The sequence below is a fragment of the Lagenorhynchus albirostris genome, chromosome 4 (genome assembly GCF_949774975.1).
Source record: "Lagenorhynchus albirostris chromosome 4, mLagAlb1.1, whole genome shotgun sequence".
In the NCBI taxonomy this organism is placed as follows: Eukaryota; Metazoa; Chordata; class Mammalia; order Artiodactyla; family Delphinidae; genus Lagenorhynchus; species Lagenorhynchus albirostris.
The window spans coordinates 120,712,940-120,736,923 of NC_083098.1; the positions used below are offsets into that span (position 1 = coordinate 120,712,940).

At 36.9% G+C, this 23,984-nt stretch overlaps 1 protein-coding gene across 1 annotated transcript in view; it reads right to left on the reverse strand.

Annotated features, from left to right (window-relative positions):
• Window positions 1–23,984, reverse strand: part of ZGRF1 (zinc finger GRF-type containing 1) — a 70,407-nt gene that overhangs the window by 13,252 nt on the left and 33,171 nt on the right. Inside the window, exons 11-19 of the mRNA XM_060147408.1 lie at window positions 12,448–12,598; window positions 10,004–10,656; window positions 9,139–9,277; window positions 8,456–8,640; window positions 6,626–6,822; window positions 5,285–5,424; window positions 3,377–3,520; window positions 1,995–2,109; window positions 308–570 (exon numbers count right to left, since the gene is read on the reverse strand). Coding sequence (XP_060003391.1) covers window positions 308–570; window positions 1,995–2,109; window positions 3,377–3,520; window positions 5,285–5,424; window positions 6,626–6,822; window positions 8,456–8,640; window positions 9,139–9,277; window positions 10,004–10,656; window positions 12,448–12,598 — 1,987 coding nt within the window. The remainder of the gene's footprint in view (window positions 1–307; window positions 571–1,994; window positions 2,110–3,376; window positions 3,521–5,284; window positions 5,425–6,625; window positions 6,823–8,455; window positions 8,641–9,138; window positions 9,278–10,003; window positions 10,657–12,447; window positions 12,599–23,984) is intronic.

Below are 23,984 nucleotides of genomic sequence, written 5' to 3' on the forward strand. Positions count from 1 at the left end.
CTACTATGAAGGATGAAGGGTGAGCTGACTAGGAATTAATAGAGAGCAACACGTAGATGTCTAGATCAAATCTGGATACTTTGATAATGAGAGTATAATGTTACCCATTCATCAGATATGCTGCCTATTCTCCCTTTTAGGGTGGTCAGTTCTGCTCTCATCTAATAGTTTACTAAAGTGGGTCCAGATTTGAAAAATGTAGAGTTATTCTGGAATCTTGTCTGACTAGGAAATTACAAGCGAGCAGATTGAGTTACAAAAGCTTGTATGACAATGTATTTACTAGAACCGTTTTCTTGCTTCTTACCATGTATGATCGTGATAGGGAGGGTATGAATTCCCAGTTCCTTCACTTCTTCACCACTTTCATGTGATGCCATCATTTGAGCTATCTGAATTAGAGCTGTAGCTTGATCCGTGTTTAACTTGTGTGCCTGAATTAACTCACTAGCTAACTGCAATGTTGCTCCTATACTGAGTAGTTCAAATTTTGTGCTGATATTCGAGAAGGCTGGTGGGATAAATTTTCTCTTATTGACTCTCTTGTTGCTCATTGTAGTTGATGAAGACCTAAGCAAATGAAAATTTTTTTAAATGAGAGGCTTTTGAAATAGGTGAGTAGACCTAGTCATAACTTAGCCTTCACTTTATAAGCATCACAGCTAACATTTTTTTGGAGACACAAATAAACATATACCCCAATTTGGAGGAGGGTGGAAGAGAATTAACATTTGTTGAAAACCTACTATGTGCTGGCATTATACTAAGCATTTTACATGTTACTTGGTGCAGTCTTCACAACAGTACTAAGTAGTTAATTATCCCAAATAGAGGTACAGAAATATTAACATTTTTCCCCCAAAGCACACAGCTAATAAGTCATATACTGACTTAAAGCCCATGTTCTATTAAACAAAACCGACTTAGGTAATTAATATAGCCTCCGTTTAAGGTAAAACTGCAATAAACTGGTTTTATTTCTATTAAGACTGAATTCCTGGGCTTTGCTGGTGGCGCAGTGGTTAAGAATCCACCTGCCAATGCAGGGGACAAGGGTTCGAGCCCTGGTCTGGGAAGATCCCACATGCCGCGGAGCAACTAAGCCCGTGTGCCACAACTACTGAGCCTGCGCGCTAGAGCCCGCGAGCCACAACCACTGAGCCCGTGAGCCACAACCACTGAAGCCCGCGTGCCTAGAGCCCATGCTCTGCAATGAGAAGCCACTGCGATGAGATGCCCACACACCGCAACAAAGAGTAGGCCCCGCTCACGCAACTAGAGAAAGCCCGCACACAGCAATGAAGACCCAAAGCAGCCAAAAATAAAATAAATAAATAAATTTTTTAAAAAATGCATTCCTTTCAAAGTAGATAAATGACATAATGGATAAGGATATTTATTTTTCTTACCTAGGACTTTATTATGGTGAAAAAAAATGAAATACCACAAGTTAGATCATAATATTACAAATTAGAAACTAGACTTTTTCTATCATTTTAATGAATTCAATATAATGTCGCTCCCAATTTTTAAAAAAGGGGCATGGTGCTTGAGAAATTAAAAATGAGATATAGGTTATGTCAAGAATAAAATTAGTATCAATATATATACTGGATTCAAGCTGTAAAATGTTACATAATTTTAAATGTTTTAAATGTTAAATAATTTGTAGCATAAAAGTACAGATAAATAAATAAATAAAAACACTCAAAAGACCCTTAGGAAATTATTCCTTGACAAAGGAAAAAGATTTGCAGTAACCCTTACTAGACTCTACCACAATAAATAAATAAACAGATAGATGAATGGGTGGAAATGATGTGTATTCCCCTTTCTCTTTTGAACCACTGACAAAACAGTAACCTCATAATCACTGAAAGAAAATTAACACTTTGTTGGCAAAAATTTATGTAATGTACTTTTATTACATTTTCATATTTATAATTAGTCATCATTTTTTAATACCAATGACCCAAAGGTAAATAATGACTTACATTGTTAACAGGTACTGTGTTAGAGGTAGAGTAGCTGGATTAAAGTTATCCTGAATATTTTTCAAAGTGGTCAGCTCTGTGCTAGCATTACAAACCAATAATGCATGGACCACTGCTGTAGACAGAATGCAGAAAATTAACATTAATGTAAATGAAATGAACCATTAAAAAAAATCTATTAAATGTACACATAACTCAGAGTTCAGCTACTGAATTAATCACACAACATAAAATAAACGCTTAAGTACATGCAGAGGTCCTTTTATCCATTAAACTACTATACTACCTGCTCATTCATACTTTATAAATTGCATAACTTAAGATCAAATTTGGACTTCCATATGTCAGTTAATGAATAAGAATAACTGTTTTGAGTTAGGGTGTGGTGACACTGCTTAACAGCCAGTTTGATTTAATCAGCATACATTGTACAGTAGTGTTTATGGAATTTGTTAACATTTTCTTGCATTTCTTCCTCAATTATTTTATAGGAATATATGGAAAGCAGAAAATTAGAATGCTTTTATTGGTGAGGAAACAACTGCAACAAATATGAAAATATGCATTCAAAAAATGACAAATGTTCACTTAATTAGGCTCTTATTGAACTCAAGCTGATTGACTAGGTTTATTCAGTTCTAAAAGAAAAAAAATCAAGTTAAAAATGTCTATGAAATGGGTCATTAAATGCTGTGTCTTAATTAGATATGGACCAAATTCAACCATCAGAAATTACTCCAGAGATCAAAATGTGTAGAGAAGTATACAGATTCATAGAACTGGATAGGGATTCAGCTTACTAAAGCTTCCTTTATTAAAAGAAAAGTAAGGCTCATAGCCTACTGTCTTATTGAGAATTTCTCAAGGCAGATGATAAAATAGCCTCAAATGAAAAACATACCCTCCTGCTCAACTGCTCACGAAATCTCTTGCAAAATCTACAAGACCTTCTCAATGTAAAAATAAATGATTTGTTTACTAAATGTATACTACTAGAATAATAAACCAAGAGGATTAAATAAATGAAGAACTGGAACTTGATATAAGAAATTATTTAAGGAAATTCTTATTTATATGTTTAATATTTATATTTTTAGAAATCGGGTATATACCATGTAAAATTCAACTTTAACAAAATACTTAAGTGAGGGGTCAAGATTTTATTATATTGTTAGCCCTCTAGGACTTGAGCTGCAGAAATATTTAGATATTCAACTTTCATACACATTTCAAGAATACTGTACACAATAATAGGAAGTAGAGGTGGATGCTTTTTGTTGGCTTTAATCAATCCCACACAAAGTTAGCATTCTTGCTCACAGTGCATCACATGTCTTTCATTCTTTTTTAATACAAATTAATATGGGCATAATAATACTTACTGTTAGTGGGCCAATTCGAAGGGAAATAACCTTTCAAAGGTAGTAGCTCTACCTCATTGATAGATGATGGACCAAAGAAAGTACTACATGCAATAAAAGTATCCAATTCAAAGTCCAGGGTTTTTGAAACCACCCAAAGATCATCTGAAAAGACAAACACTTTTAAAGGATTCAGAACTATGCTCCACCCAAAGCTACCTTGGATTTCTTTGATGCTTAGTCCTACATTATTTCTCAAAAAAACAAACTTGGTTATTATCACCAACAAGATTCCACCCAGAGACCCAAACACATAACATTTCATTCCCATGTTTTTAACTCAATTAGTTTAATGTTTTTAAAGTTACTTTATAATTTAAAAAAAAAGCTGTAAATAAAGCAAAGATAACATCTAACTCATTTTTCTCTTATAGCTACATTTGATTTTCCCAAGGTAGAATATTAGTCTAAAAAGATGCTCCACCATGTAAAGGTTTCTATGCTCAAATAAAGTTGGCAATCCATGGATAGAATACAAGTTCTCTTAACAGACTTCCACTTAACATATGTTCCAGATTAATTAACGTTCTCCTTTCTTCTCCATAGTACACTGAGCACTCATAGCTAGTAGACTGCTTTCCAGAATATCTATGCACTATTTCTACCATCAGTGGAGTTTACAAAGAGTCAACTGCATTTGTTCTAAAACTTATTTATACTAGTTGTATTTGCTATTATAATTATATAACTTAATCACATATTATTTGACCCATTATGAGTATGAAGGAAAAAACTTGTTGTTTAAAGAAAACTACATTCCGGCCTTCCCTGGTGGCACAGTGGTTAAGAATCCACCTGCCAATGCAGGGGACACAGGTTCAAGCCCTGGTCCAGGAAGATCCCATATGCTGCGGAGCAACTTAAGCCTGTCTGCCACAACTACTGAGTCCATGCGCCTAGAGCCTGTGCTCCGCAACAAGAGAAGCCACCGCAGTGAGAAGCCCATGCACTGCAACTAAGACCCAATGCAGCCATAAATAAATAAATGTATTTTTTTTTAAATGTAGGTAGCTATAAGGTACTAGATTTAGCTTTGCTTTGTTGATTCAAAGTTTCTTATATCATTTAAAATAACTAATCAAATAACAAAAGCAAGCTAGGTTAGGATCAATGACAAGTGTAGGTCATGAAAACAAAGATAAAAATTAACCCAACTTAGGGACTTCCCTGGTGGCGTGGTGGTTAAGAATCTGCCTGCCAAGGCAGGGGACAAGGGTTTGAGCCCCGGTTCAGGAAGATCCCACATGCTGCAGAGCAACTAAGCCCGAGCACCACAACTACTGGAGCCTGCGCACCTAAAGCCCGTGCTCCGCAACAAGAGAAGCCACCACAATGAGAAGCCCGTGCACTGCAATGAAGACTAGCCCCTGCTCACTCTCAACTAGAGAAAGCCCGTGCGCAGCAACAAAGACCAAACGCAGCCAAAAAAAGAAAAAAATTTTTAAGGATTTTATTTCCAAATATACAAAATTTGGGGTCCAAGGTTGTCATATTGTGCAGCAATGACAGAAGTATCACTAAACTCATTACATTTTCAGCTTATTTTTTATATTAGGTTCAGGATACAGTTCATTCAGTACACTTATGATGCCAAGAGCTTGGTGTGACTCTTTAACCAAAATTAAACAGTTTTTGGTAGCCTATAATAAAGCTTTTAAAAAAACTAAAATTTAAAATATGCTTTTTAGGGGTGGGGGGAATAAAATAAAATATGCTTTTTAGAAATGGTCTAATTTATTATACAATAATTCACAATATGTACTATGAAACTGTACTCTTAAAAATCTCTTTAATATAAAGAATTTACAGGGCTGTATGTAACTGAGATACAAGGCTTGACGCAGCCACAACATAATCAGATCAACTTACCTTTGCTGTAAGTCGAAGAACTTTCCTTCCGACTCAGCTTAAGATAAAGTTTGCTCTTAGGTTCATTATAAAATTCAGGATCTACAGTAGTAAACTTCTTTAGTTTACCATACTGTTTTCTTTGAAAATCAAACCCTTTTCTGCAAAATGAGTAAAAGACAAAAGTGAATTTGAATATTAAGGTATGATTTTTTTTTGAGATATAACTGACATACAACATTATATTAGTTTCAGGTGTACAACATAATGATTTGATAAATGTATATACTGTGAAATTATCAGCATAAGTCTGGTTAACATCCATTGCCACACAAAGTTTTTTTCTTGTGAAGAAAATGGATGAAGTTTTTATTTTTAAATAAATTGAATTTTTTAAAAAAGCACTGAAGAACTCATTGCGTGTATAAAATTTTTTTCAAATAAAAATTTTTTCTTGTAATGAGCTCTTACTCTCTCACCAATTTTCAAATATACAGTAAAGTAATATTAACTATAGTCATCATGCTATACATTACATCTGCAGGACTTATTTATTTTATAACTGGAAGTTTGAAGATACAAATTTTTTTTTTAAATCTTTAAAATACAGTATGAAGAGGCAAGAACCAGGGATGTGTATGTTTATATACTTTCATACATATATACACAATAAAAATACATTGTGTCAAAGGAAGAAAATAGCAAGCCTCACAGAAACATCATTAGTTTTAAAAGAGATTGAGATAGGAATAGTATCTAAAAGACAGGGTACTTCAGTTTCTATAACTGTAAAAATGGAATAATAAATTATCATATTACCATTTCTTATAAATTATGATGATTAAATGAAATAATACATGCAAAGTGCTTAGAAGAGTGCCTGGCATGTACAAACTCCCAATAAATGCTGTTATTATTAAATTACCATGCAAATGTTCATTATATTTACTTTTTGGGTAATCCAACTTTTGTAAGACATGTTTCCAAAAAGTAGCATTCTATCATCCTATAAACTATGTAGTTCAGGCTTGTGAATGACCAATATGTATTATCCTGTGCTGATAAAAATTATTCTTGTGATTTGTTTGATAGGGTTTCCCTTAGAATTATGATTATATGTAAAAATGCTTAGAAAAATGGCATTCCCGCCAGTAATCCTGATATTGCTGACACTGCTCAATGTTTAGAGGGGGCCAAAAATAGCTTTAGGGAATTATTGCCATTTTATAGTCATAAAAAATGAGGTACTCTATCTTTTAGACATTCTTCCTATCTCAGTCTCTTTGAAAACTGATCATAATTCTGTGAGGTTACTATTTTCTGATATAATTAGAGGCAATTACTTGGCACCATAAAACATACCTCACCAAAAGCTGGCATTCCTCATAGAGGGGTATCTTTTGACTTCTTAAGTACAAGCCAATACTTTTTATATCATTTAAAACCATGCTAGGTAGAGATTTTTCCTGTGTTAAATATCCTGGGGTCACTTCTTCAAGCCACTTGAAAAATTTACATCGGTCAGCTCTGGGTCCATCGCAGGTATAAAAGAGACGACCCTAAGGGGAAAAAGATATTGAAACTTTAGTGAGAAAAATAATGTTTTTATTTATTTATTTATTTTTTACTGTTTTTGTACTATGTTTGTCAAGACTTTTATAAAGACTGCTTGGCATTAATGTACTCCAATAAATTAGCCGCTATACAACTTAATCTTTTTATTAATTTAAACAATAAATTAAAACTTAAAACCACCTACTTTTCATTTTTTACTTTTTATCAAAAATTACACTATTCTGAAATCTCAACCTTATTTGAAAAATAATATTTATTGATATCTGACTTAACATGTTCACTATAGAAAACCTAAAAGCTGCCCCAAAACAACTATAGGGAACATCTCGTGCATTTCTTTTTTTTTTTTAACATTTACTCTTTTTTTTTAAAATTTATTTATTTTTGGCTGCATTGGGTCTCTGTCACTGTGCGCAGACTCTCTCCATCTGCAGTGAGTGGGGGCTACTCTTCGCTGCAGTGTGCGGGCCCCTCATTGCGGTGGCCTCTCTTGTTGCGGAGCACCGGCTCTAGGCGCCCGGGCTTCAGGAGTTGTGGCTCGCGGGCTCTGGAGCGCAGGCTCAGCAGTTGTGGTGCACAGGCCTAGCTGCTCCGCAGCATGTGGGAATCCTCCCGGACCAGGGCTCGAACCCGCGTCCCCTGCATTGGCAGGCAGACTCCCAACCACTGCGCCACCAGGGAAGCCCCTCGTGCATTTCTTTCCAGACTTTCTTCTCACTCACGTAAGTGCAAGCATGCACACACACACACAAGGATACACACATGTATATTGTTTTAATAAAACTCAGATAACAACACATTTTCTAGTCTATAACCTAACTCTTATACCCAACAACATACTATGAGCATGACAACCATGTCATCAAATAATCTTAAAAAGAAAAAAAAAAACACTTTTAGTGGCTCTATAATATTTTATTCTATGGTTATAATACTTTTATGAATTCTTGCTTTTGAAAACTAAATTTAAAACCAAATTTACATACTCAACTAATGATGAAGTGGAATATGCAAGCAATGGAGGAAAGTTGTATTATTATGAGTGAAAGCACAGTCTTACGAGTACAAACCATCGGTCAATATTACAAACATTTTACTAACTTAACTTCTTCCATAATAATGTTATCAGCAGTATAAATTAAATCAATATGCTTTTCTATTCCCCTGGCCTTATCAGTTACGTTACTCATACTAGGGATCACATAGTAGACCAGCTTTAACCTTTACTTCCTTCAGGCTCATCTCTGCATTCTTTAAGCCCTCAAGTTGGGACATATTCCCTTCTCAGTGCTCACTGTAATTTGGGCATATCCCTCCTACTTTATCAATTACAGTATTATATAAAATTTCCTTTTATATATCTCTCTCCATCCACTACTGTGCAACAAGTTCCTAAGCAACTTGAAGGTTGATTTTAACTCATATTTTTGTATCGTCGAATGCAAATCATCTTTCAGGAAGAATGTATTGAGAGTTTACTATATGTTAGTTACTAATGTCTCAAGCAGAAGGCTCCCAGTCAAGACTTACTCTTTAAGCTTGTTGTAAAGCAATAGGTACCTAAGCCTTTTATGAGACTTACTTGTCTCATGAAAGGAGGGGAAGAGGGAACAATACCTTATTTGGACCTTCCTTTTTAACCATGACAAGTTTTGCAGGCTGACGATGATGGCAGGTTGGCACATTATTTTCTACATTTCTCAGTTTGTCTCTGTTTGATGATGTGTAAAATGATATGTCAACTTTTGAAAGAGCTCTGTGCAACCTTTGTGCCAACCCAAACAGCAATATATTTAAATGTTCTACAAAAAAATTTTTCAAGATAATTTTAAAAAATACATAGGTACAGATGAAAATTAAATACAAAACAATTTCACATTTGTATCAGATATGTATTAGCTAAATTTGAAAATAGCCTTTTGACAGAGTAAACTATAACCTAATACTAACATCCATTTTTTAAAAGTCCAGTTTTACTCTTGAACAAAGCAAACTATGCACCATACTTAAAATTTCCTACTTAATTTAACAAAACCAATTTAACTGTAACACTTCCAGTTAAAAAATTTTTTTAAACTACACCTTGAAAAAGATAATGCTGTCATTTCCCACTCAAAACTCAATTTTGATCTGAAATTAAAATACAACTTGCTGTCAAAAACTGGATTAAATATATAGAAAATAACAAATCTCAAGTAGACAATTTAATGTAAAAATTCATAAAAGATACACTTTCTTACAGGTAAACTATTTACATTAAGTAGCAATCAATCATAATAAAATAAAAAGATAAGTCATACCTATGAGACAAGATGTAAAAATCTGCTTATAATGAGCAGGAGACTGAAAAACAGCTGGTATGTGAATTTGCCTTTGGGGAAGATATGCAGATTTTATTTTCTGCCCACTTGGGAAGCATAGCTCGGAGTCATTTATCTCCTGAAATGGAATAATTCAAGTTATTATAACAACTCCAGAAAAATACTGTTACTAATAAGCAAATTCCATAGATATGTTAAAGGAAATAAACAAATTTTTCTTTTGATTTCCAGAATCCATGAAAACCATTTTCTAATTTTTAATGAGAAACTAAGTATAGCAAGAAAGGCTACGCCATGGCACTTTTAATGATAAATAAGACTAACTTTTCTTGTCTGCCCCTTAATAAGTTTTTAAATATTTTTGCTAGGAAAAACTTAACTGATGTGAGTGAATCATTATGTATCTCTATTTCTGGTTACAACTATAGTAAGAATTGTTTGTAACCAATGTATAATAAGATGTATCTTTACCCTAATAATGATCTGATCAGCAAAACTGAGCTGAGAGTGAAAAATGAAAACAATCATGGTAACAGTAGTAGTGGAAGTGATGGTAGAAACAGAGCTATAATTTATTAAGTATCTATTATGTGCCAGATACTGCACCAGACACTTTCAAATATATAATTTCATTTAACGTTCACAAACTCTAGGAAAGATCTTAAATCAAAGAAAATGTGAGTGTAGCAAGAGTTTTGGAAAACTCTAAAAAAAAACCAAAATAACAAAGCCATTGGCTCCGAAACGAAAATCATTGCACCTACATGATTTTGGTAATTCTTTTGTTGAAATTCAGATAACAACTACTGGAAAAAAGATGCAAAACACTGGTACATTTCCTCACCTGAAAATCTGTTACACTGCAGTTGTAGCAGGCATACTCTCTTAACACATTTTGAATTTCCTCAGTCTTAGAAGTCTGCTTTAAATTCAAAGAAAACGCTTTCTTTCTGGAAACCAAATCTTGACTGCTAAAATCCTGCTGCTGTTGCTGAAGCATGTGTTTCATGATTTGCAAACGCACAGAGTCTACAGAACTTTCATTCACAGCACCACTCTGTCCTTCACCCGTGTCACTAAAATGCATCCCAGAAATAGCCTCAGCAAAGAAGCCATCTGTTACTTTCTGATCAACTGTGTTTGGAGTAGTCAAGTTGCACTGGAGTATGTTTTGATATTTCAGCCACTTGCTTTGAGGAGATATATTATCAAAAAGTGAAACGTCCCTCGGAGTCACTTCCTTAGATTCTTTAGAGATAGAAGTTTCGCTCTGGTCCTCTGACCCAAAGCTAAAAGAAGGAACTTCTGACTCTTCACAAAAGTTGAATATGGGAGAACCAGAAGACTCTTGCCTGTCACAGTCGATCACATATGAACAAGAATCTACATCAGGTGGACCACTGGCAGGTGGCAAAGTAATAAGTGGAACTCGGGTTCCACTTACTAATGAAAGCCTTTGAAGGTTCTTATCCTCCAGAGAACTCGATTTTTTCATTACTAAAGAAAAAAAAAGCTAGTTAAATAAAAATGTATTACGGACATCACCCAATCTCTAGAAAACGGTGGGTATCCATACAAAAAAGCAAAAAGTACCAACATGCCTTGTACCAAAACAAACAAAAATATCACATTTCCTTTAAAAAACTTTAATGGTTTTAGTCTCCAAAAAATAAAGAAACTTTTCCAAGGTTAATAAACTTGAAATCCTTCTCTTTTTCTTTTCCCTCTTAGCTAAGGATTTCCACTCACCACCGCCCCACCAATTACTACATTATATTTACATAACACTGAAGTTTTCAAAGTATTTTATAGCCGAGAAGGGATTCATCATTCTCATTTTATAGATAAGATTGCCAACAAGGCCTAGAGGTAACATGACTACCAATTGGCAGAGTTAAGACAAGAACCCAGAACTAGTTTTTTGTTCTCAACTTTATATTCTCCAGAGACTGAAGTTCAAGGTTTACTTATCGATGTGTTGCAACTTCCTTTATGTATTTATTACATTCACAGACTAATATGTTGACCTTCAGGGTAAAGAAGACTTTTAGCTTTATTTTGATATATTGTTATGTGATAAGAGTTCAACTCTGGTAAACTCATGTTATGGCAGATTTTGGCTGAGTTTTATAATTCCTTCTGTCAGCATTGTTAGTAATTGATATATTCCTGAAAATGTAAAAAGCAGTAATATTTGTTGAATAAATAATGAATAATACTGCATGGGAACTATATAAGCTTAAAGTTTTTCTCTGAAATGCTACGGTTTCCTATTTTATAATAATGTACCTTCTTGATAGAGTTTCTATTTTGTTGGGAATAAACTCTGGAGGTCACTTGGGAAGGTAGTAGAACAGCAGGTGAGTCAATGATATTTTTTTATAAACTGTTACCTTGTAATTCTAACAAGCTGATCAAGCAACACTGACAGAAAAGTTAAAACCTCATTAAATAGTAAAAGAGTCATGGTATAACTGTGTAAATCATCTATAGGCCATTGTCACCTCACCTGTTTTAGATACCCACAGCTCCCATACTGACTCTTTCCTACCTTGTTTCCTCTATCAACCACACCTACTAAACCTTCTTCAACCCAGCTACCCGGACACATTAGTTTTTATTTTTATATCATCCACCCAGGACCAAAAAATTATCTACAACTTCACCCCTCACCCAACATAACTTCAGAATCAAGGGAAGATACATGGATGAGATTACAAGAAAAGAGAGAGAAAAAGAAAAGTTAGCGAAAGGGATCCTACAGAATGTATTATACTTATCAAGAAGCAGGAAATTACTCACAGGGAAGAGTCAGAATGTATGAAAACACAGAGGCCTGAGAATGCAATTGAGGTAGCAGCAACTGAAGAGTTCCCTGATATGCCAGGATCCCAAAGCAAAAGAGGGGAACTAAGAGGTTATGCTAAGGTCAACCATGACCAGACATTCACAATGAATCCTTTCCCTGAGAGGGGAAGGGGCTGTAGAGGGGCCGGGCTCTGGAGTTACAACTGTGAGAAGTGTTGGCAATGGTAGAAGACACTTTTAGAGGTCTGCGATGAGAAGATGAGAGAAGAAATAAGAAGGAACTAGAAAGCTGGGAGTATTGTATTTGAAAATAAGAGCCGTCTCCAATAGAAAAAGTCAAAAGGGAGAGAGGGTGTGGGAAGGTTTGAGGGCATAAGACATTGAATCTGGTTTCAAGATTATTTTTAGTTTAGTAACAATCTCTCAAATAAAAAACTTCACTTTACATGGACAGACAGATTAGAGCCATATGGTAGCAACTGTCTAAGTTGAGAAAGTGAAAATCACCAGGTAAAGTTCTTGCTTTCTGGGACTCCTCAGAGAATTCCAGCATGAAGTCTTCATCTCTTGAGTTCAAAGGTAAAGTAGAAACAGGGCTTAATGTGGAGATCTTTTGTTCTGGTGATGTCACCTATCCAGAAAGAAGAGACAAAACTACAGATCAAAATCTTTTCCCCTATAGTTTGAATGAATTCTAATAACTATTGTAAAAATAACGCTTTCAAGCACATTGTGTAGAGCTATAGTGGGGCAAAGCTTCCTCCAAAAGGGGCAGGACAGAATAAACTCACTAAAATAAACAAGAATAATAGAAAGTGAAATACAGAACATAAAACCTGTTGGATTTACTTGAAATGGGTCAGATTCTGATTTGGATTGATCTGGGTTATGGGGATTTGGTTGTGAAGATCAGTTTCCAGTCTAAGGGTCTCGGGCTTAATCAGATCTTATGTTTGGAGCTGTGAAGGTAAAACTTCCTGAAAACCCAAGGACAGCTTTCTCTTAGGTCCTCAGGTCTAGGAGGACTTTTTTGATATATTCCACATCTGAACAGTCATATTATTCTCTATGTTATTCTCCTTAGAACAGTATTTAATTTTGTTGCTGCTTCCAGAAATTAATCACCCTAAAAATCTAATACTAATTGAACAGACAAAACTGGGGCTTGGGCCTCACAGGCAGCTGGAATTAGGGCTTCCACTGCTGTCACTAACTCCGTATCTTTCTCTGAAAGTCTGCTTCTCTCTCTTTCCCTGTAGACCAGATTCCTCCACATGGCAGGAAGCACAGCCCACTGAAAACTTCCTAAACTTTCCACCATTAACCACTGTAGCAGACGCTGCTGCTGTCCTGGCCATGTCTCCTTGGCCCATCTATGAGGTCATCTACAGTTGGGGAATTGCTCCCCTCCCTGTCCCAGGCTTCCTACCTCTAGCATCTGCATCATTCTGCCTGAGGACAGCGGCTGGGGGAGCGCGCTGGGACAGCAGGTAGGGCAGACCAGAAGTGCCAGGTGGTTAATATGCCCAGGAGTAATCTTCAGCCAAAGAGGGGTGGGAATTGGTGCATAAATACCTTACTTTCCTCATTCTTTGGGAGGACAATTCTGAGTTTTGTTTTATAGGTCTCTTAGAGGGTTCCCAGCTGGACTCAACACCTTTTATTATTGCTTTCTTCCTTTCCCTGTCCCCCAGTGTGACTGTATTTGGAGACAGGGCCTTTAAGAGGTAATAAAGGCTAAATGAGGTCATGAGAGTGGTGCCCTAATCTGACAGAATTAGCATCCTTATAACAAGAGAGTTCTCACTCGCTGTGCTCTCTCTTGCTCTCTCTCTCTCCATGTGCACATACCAAGGAAGGACATGTGAGGACATAGTGAGAGGGCATAGTGAAAAGTAGCCATCTGTAAGCCAGGAATAGAGTTCTCACCAGAAACTTGATCTTGAACTTCTACCTTCCAGAACTGTTACAAAATAAATTTCTGTTGTTTAAGCCACTTATCCTGTGGTATTTTCTTACAGCAACCCTAGCCAACTAATTGAGTCCTGCATCTTACTCCACTCAGTAAAGCCCACCTCAGTCCACGCTGTTAAGTCAAAATAGCCAGGAGTCTTTCTCCTGCCCTTCCTTCATCCTACTCTCTACATCCAATCCAGCAACATCCATGCTTCTAACTCAAAAATTTATCTTAAATCTATTTATCAACTGCTCTACACTTTCACTGCCACAATCTCTATTTCAAGTCACTATCGTCTACGGCTCCTCTTGACTGGTTCCCTGGCTTCCACCACAGTGCCCATCACATGCATCTTCCACCCAGCAGCCAGCAAGATCTCTTAAAAATGTAAATGTAATGGGTGTTCTGCTGAAAACCCTTCAGTGATTTCCCCGGGGAACACAGAGCAATATCAAAGTTCTTAACCTGACCTGCAAGGCTTTGTATGTCTGGTCCTGCTCCCTTTCCCAATTTCATTTAATTACCACTTTCCCTGTCACTTTCCACAATCCAGCTACTTTGATCTCCTTTCACATTCTTGAACCCACCCAACGCTTTTCAATCGCAGGGTATTTACACTTGCTGTTTCTGTACGTGGTATGTTCTTCCCCCTACTGCTGCCACAGCTGGAGAAGCCTTCCTAATCATCTATAAAGTAGATTCCCCTATAATTTCAGAGTATCTTCACAACTTTTCTGTACAGCACTTATCTCAGTTTGTTTGTTCTCTTGAGTAACATCTCTCTCCCCTGCTGGCCTTTAAAATCAGAGATCATTCCTGTTTTGTCCAACACTCTATATCCAAGTCTTACAAGTTCCTGACCTATAGAAGACATTCAGTAAACACTGCTGAATTCCTATTTATTCATAAATTTTATATTTCACAGTAAAATTTCATTGCTCATTTCACACATGTTCCACACATTTCCAATTAAGATCATGCCTAGGCACTTCATTGCATATCATTTGTTACTACTCTTGGGACTCTTTTTCTGGTATACTTTCTACTTGGTTTAAGATAGCTATTAACTTTTCAAGTTTATCTTATCTTCAGCTCCTTTACAAAATTATTTTTAAACCTCTCTCTTTTTTTTTTTTCTTTTTTTTGTGGCACGCGGGCCTCTCACTGTTGTGACCTCTCCCGCTGTGGAGCTCCGGACGCGCAGGCTCAGCGGCCATGGCTCATGGGCCCAGCCGCTTCGCGGCATGTGGAATCCTCCCGGACCAGGGCACGAACCCATGTCCCCTGAATCAGCAGGCAGACTCTCAACCACTGCGCCACCAGGGAAGCCCTCATTTTTAATTGATTCATCTAATTCTATTTTTTCCTTTCTAATTATGTATGCCTCGCATTTCATGTCACATTGCAAAAAATAAAACATCTGAATAACAAAGAAGATAGCAGTAATCCACATTTTGTTATTTATTCTAACAAAAATTATTCTGTGCTGTTTCATTACTAAAATAATCATGGTTGGCTGTTCATAAACTTTCTTGATCATGTTAAAAAAATCATCTAGTCTTAAGAATTTTATCATTTTAGTTTTTAGTAGAGTCATTTCTTATAAGACCACAAAAATTTTTTACTCACAACTGTTAAAACTTTGTTTAGGGAATTCCCTGGTGGGCCAATGGTTAGGACTCAGCACTTTCACTGCTGGGGTCTGGGTTCAATCCTTGGTCAGGGAACGAAGATCCCATGGGCCGCAGGGTGCAGGCAACAAAACCAACAAAAAAACCTTTGTTTACATTATACCTTATTTGCTTCCCACGAAGTCCTCTCTGTTGATTTAAAATTATAATCCAAATAATTATATAAATGTTCTGAATCTTTAAGAGGGAAATCTAAAATTGCTGTGGGGGGAAAAAAAAGCATGGATCTTTACATAGTTTGTTCAATGTCAAATAACTTCTTAATGTTACATTTTATTTATAATTTACTTACAATCATTTTCAACTGAGTCCATATTAGACTCAGCTGTCACTTGAAAATTCTCTTCAATATTAAAGCTAGTACCTCCTTTTGGAAAGTTTTCTTCATCTGGGAACTAGAAAATAGAGATCTACTTATCAGTTCAGAAAAAAGTGTGTGTGCATATCCATATCTTTACCTATCTCTCTCTACACATATAGTTTATAGTTATAACTTGAGACACAGACAAACAGAAAGAAATATGTTATAAAGCCAGTTCCATTCCGGAAAAGCAGGGTACATTATATTTCATCAATTCTTATGACTCAAGTTTCTTACATCTTAACAACTTTGAAATAGGGATGCACCTCAAAAATGACATTTTTACATCTCTAATAGCACAGGCAACATCTGTGACATAGTTGTCCTTGCCTGTGCAAGTGCAACTATAAGCAAAGTAGTAATACTATTCAAATAATGATGACTTAAATATGACTTTGTGCATTGTTAACATTAGATATATTAAGCAATTCTACGGTTTAAATGCCTTCAGAAAGATCACACTAGGATTTAGCATTGAAAAAAATGTACTGTGGGGACTTCCCTGGTGACACAGTGGTTAGGAATCCACCTGCTAACGCAGGGGACATGGGTTTGAGCCCTGGTCTGGGAAGATCACACATGCCGTGGAGCAACTAAGCCTGTGAGTCACAACTACTGAGCCTGCACTCTAGAGCTCACGAGCCACAACTGTTGAAGCCCACGAGCCACAACTACAGAGCCCGTGTGCCACAACTACTGAAGCCCGGCGCCTAGAGCCCATGCTCTGCAAAGAGAAGCCACAACGAGAAGCCTGGGCATCGCAACGAAGAGTAGGCCCCACTGACCGCAACTAGAGAAAGCCCACGTGCAGCAAGGGAGACCCAATAAAGCCAAAAATAAAGATTAATAAAGAGCAGAAACTAACACAACATTGTAAAGCAACTATACTCCAATTAAAAACAAAAAAAGGTATTCATGGATAGCTTCTATTTGTCAGGCACAGAGTGAGGCACTGGAAATACAACAAACAAGCAGCCACTGATGGTGCCTTCACAAAAGCTGATACTTTTGGTGGGAGAAAATTAAGGACGAAGCGAAATTTGTGGCCCTGAACCAAGATGGCGGAGTAGAAGGACGTGTTCTCACTCCCTCTTGTGAGAACACCAGAATCACAACTAGCTGCTGGACAATCATAGACAGGAAGACACGGGAACTCACCGAAAACGATACCCCACATCCAAAGACAAAGGAGACGCCACAATGAGATGGTAGGAGGGGCACAATCACAGTAAAATCAAATTCCATAACTGCTGGGTGGGTGACTCACAGACTGGAGAACACTTATACCACAGAAGTCCACCCACTGGAGTGAAGGTTCTGAGGCCCACGTCAGGCTTCCCAACCTGGGGGTCCGGCAACAGGAGGAGGAATTCCTAGAGAATCAGACTTTGAGGGTAGTGGGATTTGATTGCAGGACTTCGACAGGACTGGGGGAAACAGAGACTCCACTCTTGGAGGGCACATACAAAGTAGTGTGCACATCGGGACCCAGGGGAAGGAGCAGTGACCCCAGGGGAGACTGAACCAGACCTACCTGCTAGTGTTGGAGGGTCTCCTGCAGAGGCGGGTGGTGGCTGTGGCTCACCGTGGGGACAAGGACACTGGCAGCAGAAGTTCTGGGAAGTACTCCTTGGTGTGAGCCCTCCCAGAGTCCGCCATTAGCCCCACCAAAGAGCCCGGGTAGGCTCCAGGGTTGGGTTGCCTCAGGCCAAACAACCAACAGGGATGGAACCCAGCCCCACCCATCAGCAGTCAAGCAGATTAAAGTTTTATTGAGCTCTGCCCACCAGAGCAACAGTCAGCTCTACCCACCACCAGACCCTCCCATCAGGAAACTTGCACAAATCTCTTAGTTACCCTCATCCACCAGAGGGCAGACAGCAGAAGCAAGAAGAACTACAATCCTGCAGCCTGTGGAACAAAACCCACATTCACAGAAAGATGAACAAGATGAAAAGGCAGAGGGCTATGTACCAGATAAATGAATAAGATAAAACCCCAGAAAAACAACTAAATGAAGTGGAGATAGGCAACCTTCCAGAAAAAGAATTCAGAAAAATGATAGGGAAGATGATCCAGGACCTCGGACAAAGAATGGAGGCAAAGATCAAGAAGATGCAAGAAATGTTTAACAAAGACCTAGAAGAATTAAAGAACAAACAAACAGAGATGCACAATACAATAACTGAAATGAAAACTACACTAGAAGGAATCAATAGCAGAATAACTCAGGCAGAAGAATGGATAAGTGAACTGGAAGACAGAATGGTGGAATTCACTTCTGCGGAACAGAATAAAAAAGAATGAAAAGAAATGATGACAGCCTAAGAGACCTCTGGGACAACATTAAACACAACAACATTCGCATTATATAGGTCCTAGAAGGAGAAAAGAGAGAGAAAGGACCCGAGAAAATATTTGAAGAGATTATAGTCGAAAACTTCCCTCACATGCGAAAGGAAATAGCCACCCAAGCCCAGGAAGCGCAGCGAGTCCAATACAGGATAAACCCAAGGAGAAACAAGCCGAGACACATAGTAATCAAACTGGCAAAAATTAAAGACAAAGAAAAATTCTTGAAAGCAGCAAGGGAAAAACAACAAATAACATACAAGGGAACTCCCATAAGGTTAACAGCTGATTTCTCAGCAGAAACTCTACAAGCCAGAAGGGAGTGGCATAATATACTTAAAGTGATGAAAGGTAAGAACCTACAACCAAGATTACTCTACCTGGCAAGGATCTCATTCAGATTTGATGGAGAAATCAACAGCTTTACAGACAACCAAAGCTAAGAGAATTCAGCACCACCAAACCAGCTTTACAACAAATGCTAAAGGAAGTTCTCTAAGTGGGAAACACAAGAGAAGAAAAGGGCCTACAAAAACAAATCCAAAACAATTAAGAAAATGGTAATAGGAACATACATATCAATAATTACCTTACACGTGAATGGATTAAGTGCTCCAACCAAAAGACACAGGCTTGCTGAATGGATACAAAAACAAGACCCATATATATGCTGTCTACAACAGACCCACTTCAGACCTAGGGACACATTCAGACTGAAAGTGAGGGAATGGAAAAAGATATTCCATGCAAATGGGAACCAAAAGAAATCTGGAGTAGCAATACTCATATCGGATAAAATAGACATTAAAATAAAGAATGTTATGAGACAAGGAAGGACACTACACAATGATCATGGGATCAATCCAAGAAGAAGATATAACAATTATAAATATATATGCACCCAACAGAGGAGCACCTCAATATATAAGGCAACTGTTAACAGCTCTAAAAGAGGAAATTGACAGTAACACAATAATAGTGGGGTACTTTAACACCTCACTTACATGGACAGATCATCTAAACAGAAAATTAATAAGGAAACGCAAGCTTTAAATGACACAATAGACCAGATAGATTGAATTGATATTTATAGGACATTCCAACCAGAATCAGCAGATTACACTTTCTTCTCAGGTTTGCACGGAACATTCTCCAGGATAGATCACATCTTGGGTCATAAATCAAGCCTCAGTAAAATTAAGAAAATTGAAATCATATCAAGCTTCTTTTTTGACCCCAACACTTTGACATTGGAAATGAATAACAGGGAAAAAAACGTAAAAGACACAAACACATGGAGGCTAAACAATACGTTACTAAATAATCAAGAGGTCACTGAAGAAATAAAAGAGGAAATCAAAAAATACCTAGAGACAAATGACAATGAAAACACAATGATCCAAAACCTATTGGAGGAAGCAAAAGCAGTTCTAAGAGGGAAGTTTATAGCTATACAAGCCTACCTCAAGAAACAAGAAAAATCGCAAGTAAACAATCTAACCTTACACCTAAAGGAACTAGAGAAAGAAGAACAAACAAAACCGAAAGTTAGCAGAAGGAAAGAAATCATAAAGATGAGAGCAGAAATAAATGAAATAGAAACAAAAAAAAAACAATAGTAAAGATCAATAAAACTAAAAGCTGGTTCTTTGAGAAGATAAACAAAATTGATAAACCATTAGCCAGACTCATCAAGAAAAAGAGGGAGAGGACTCAAATCAATAAAATTAGAAAGGAAAAAGGAGAAGTTACAACAGACACCACAGAAATGCAAAGCATCCGAAGAGACTACTACAAGCAACTCTATGCCAATAAAATGGAAAATCTGGAAGAAATGGACAAATTCTTAGAAAGGTATAAGCTTCAAAGACTGAACCAGGAAGAAATAGAAAATATGAACAGACCAATCACAAGGAATGAAATTGAAACTGTGATTAAAAATCTTCCAACAAACCAAAGTCCAAGACCAGATGACTTCACAGGTAAATTCTATAAAACATTTAGAGAAGAGCTAACACCCATCCTTCTCAAACTCTTCCAAAAATTGCAGAGGAAGGAACACTCCCAAACTCATTCTATGAGGCCACCATCACCCTGATACCAAAACCAGACAAAGATACTACAAATAAAGAAAATTACAGACCAATATCACTGATGAATATAGATGCAAAAATCCTCAACAAAGTACTAGCAAACAGAAGCCAACAGCACATTAAAAGCATCATACACCATGATTAAGTGGGATTTATCCCAGGGATATGAGGATTGTTCAATAGACGGAAATCAATCAATGTGATATACCATATTAACAAACTGAAGAATAAAAACCATTATGACCATCTCAATAGATGCAGAAAAAGCTTTTGACAAAATTCAACACCATTTATGATAAAAACTCTCCAGAAAGTGGGCATAGAGGGAACCTACCTCAACATAATAAAGGTCATATATGACAAACCCATAGCAAACATCATTCTCAATGGTGAAAAACTGAAAGCATTTCCTCTACGATCAGGAAAAAGACAAGGATGTCCACTCTCACCACCAGTATTCAACATAGTTTTGGAAGTCCTAGCCACGGCAATCACAGAAGAAAAAGAAATAAAAGGAATACAAATTGGAAAAGAAGAAGTAAAACTGTCACTGTTTCCAGATGACATGATACTATACATAGAGAATCCTAAAGATGCCACCAGAAAACTACTAGAGCTAATCAATGAATCTGGTAAAGTTGCAGGATACAAAATGAATGCACAGAAATCTCTTGCATTCCTATACACTAATGATGAAAAATCTGAAAGAGAAATTAAGGAAACACTCCCATTTACCATTGCAACAAAAAGAATAAAATACCTATGAATAAACCTACCTAGGGAGACAAAAGACCTGTATGCAGAAAACTGTAAGACACTGATGTAAGAAATTAAAGATGATACCAACAGATGGAGAGATATACCATGTTCTTGGATTGGAAGAATCAATATTGTGAAAATGACTATACTACCCAAAGCAATCTACAGATTCAATGCAATCCCTATCAAATTACCAATGGCATTTTTACAGAGCTAGAACAAAAAATCTTAAAATTTGTATGGAGACACAAAAGACTCCAAAGAGCCAAAGCAGTCTTGAAGGAAAAAAACAGAGCTGGAGGAATCAGACTCCCTGACATCAGACTATACTACAAAGCTACAGTAATCAAGACAATATGGTACTGGCACAAAAACAGAAACATAGATCAATGGAACAAGATAGAAAGACCAGAGATAAACCCATGCACCTGTGGTCAACTAATGTATGACAAAGTAAGCAAGGATATACAATGGAGAAAAGACAGTCTCTTCAGTAAGTGGTGCTGGGAAAACTGGACAGCAACATGTAAAAGAATGAAATTAGAACACTCCCTAACACCATACACAAAAATAAACTCAAAATGGATTCGAGACCTAAATGTAAGACCGGGCCCTATAAAACTCTTAGAAGAAAACATAGGAAGAACACTCTTTGACATAAATTACAGCAGGATCTTTTTTGATCCACCTCCTAGAGTAATGGAAATAAAAACAAAAATAAACAAATGGGACCTAATGAAACTTCAAAGCTTTTGCACAGCAAAGGAAACCATAAACAAGATGAAAAGACAACCCTCAGAATGGGAGAAAATATTTGAAAACGAATCAACAAAGGATTAATATCCAAAATATATAAACAGCTCAGGCAGCTCAATATTAAAAAAACAAACAACCCAATCTAAAAATGGGCAGAAGACCTAAATAGACATTTCTCCAAAGAAGACATACAGATGGGCACGAAGCACATGAAAAGCTGCTCAACATCACTAATTATTAGAGAAATGCAAATCAAAACTACAATGAGGTTATCACCTCACACCAGTTAGAATGGGCATCATCAGAAAATCTACAAAGAACAAATGCTGGAGAGGGTGTGGAGTAGAGGGAACCCTCTTGCACTGTTGGTGGGAATGAAAATTGATACAGCCACTATGGAGAACAGTATGGAAGTTCCTTAAAAAACTAAAAATAGAATTACCATATGATCCAGCAATCCCACTACTGGGCTTATATCCAGAGAAAATCATAGTTTAAAAAGACACATGCACCCCAATGTTCGTTGCAGCACTATTTACAATAGCCAGGACATGGAAGCAACCTAAATGCCCATCGACAGATGAATGGATAAAGAAGATGTGGTATATATATGCAATGGAATATTACTGAGCCATAAAAAGGAACGAAATTGGATCATTTGTTGAGACGTGGATGGATCTACAGACTGTCATACAGAGTGAAGTAAGCCAGAAAGAGAAAAACAAATATTGTATATTAACACATATACGTGGAACCTAGAAAAATGGTACAGATGAACCAGTTTGCAGGGCAGAAGTTGAGACACAGTTGTAGAGAACAAACGTATGGACACCAAGAGGGGAATGCCATGGGGGGGCTGGGGTGGGATGAACTGGGCGATTGGGATTGACATGTACACACTGATGTATATAAAATTGATGACTAATAAGAACCTGCTGTATAAAAAAATTAAATTAAAAAATTTAAAAACGTTAATAAAAAGTATTGTGTTCACAGAAAGACAAGAAAACAAAACAGTACGATATACAATAAAATATTATGCTCAAATAAATATAAAAGAATATTCCACTAAATATAACATTAAAAATCCAAGTGAAGGGCTTCCCTGGTGGTGCAGTGGTTAGGAGTCCGCCTGCCGATGCAGGGGACACGGGTTCGTGCCCTGGTCCAGAAAGATCCCACATGCTGCGGAGTGGCTGGGCCCGTGAGCCATGGCCGCTGAGCCTGCACGTCCACAGCCTGTGCTCCGCAACGGAAGAGGCCACAACAGGGAGAGGCCCGCAAACCGCAAAAAAAAAAAAAAAAAAAAAAATCAATTATAGGTGAATTACAGATCAAAATGTGAAAGGCAAAATAATAAAGCTTCTACAAGATAACATGAGAGTATCTTTATGACCTTAGGGTAGAGAAAGACTTCTAAAATAAGACAAAAAAGCAATAATCAGAAAGGAAACAACAGATAAATTGTATTGTATTGAAAATTATAAACTTCCATTCATCAAAGGCATCATTAAGAATGTAAGATAAGTCAGAGTCAGGGAAGATAAGCACGCCAATTGAAAACTGAGGAAGAAAGCTTAACAAACACTTCATGAGAGAGGATACAGAGAAGGCTAATAATATACAAAAAGGTCCTAACCTCATTATTAGGCAGGAAAATGCAAATTAAAACCACAATGAAATAACACTACATACCCACCAGAATAGCTAAAATTCAAAACAAAAAACTGTCAGCACCAAGTGTTAATGAAGATGTAGAGTGATGGGGACTCTCATACATTCCTGATAGAAAATATAAACTCTAATAACCATTTTGGAAAGCAGTTTGGCATTATCTACCAAAAGTAAAGACATGCATATCTAGTGACTCAATAATCACACTTCTAGGTAGTGTAAATAACAGAAGCTGTCATGTGTATACACATTCATGACAGTACATGATTATTCACAGCAGTATTATCTGTGATAACCTCCAAAGGCAAACGACCTAAACAACTGAAGAATGTATTGGGGTGTATTTACACAATGGAATCCTACACCAGCAACGA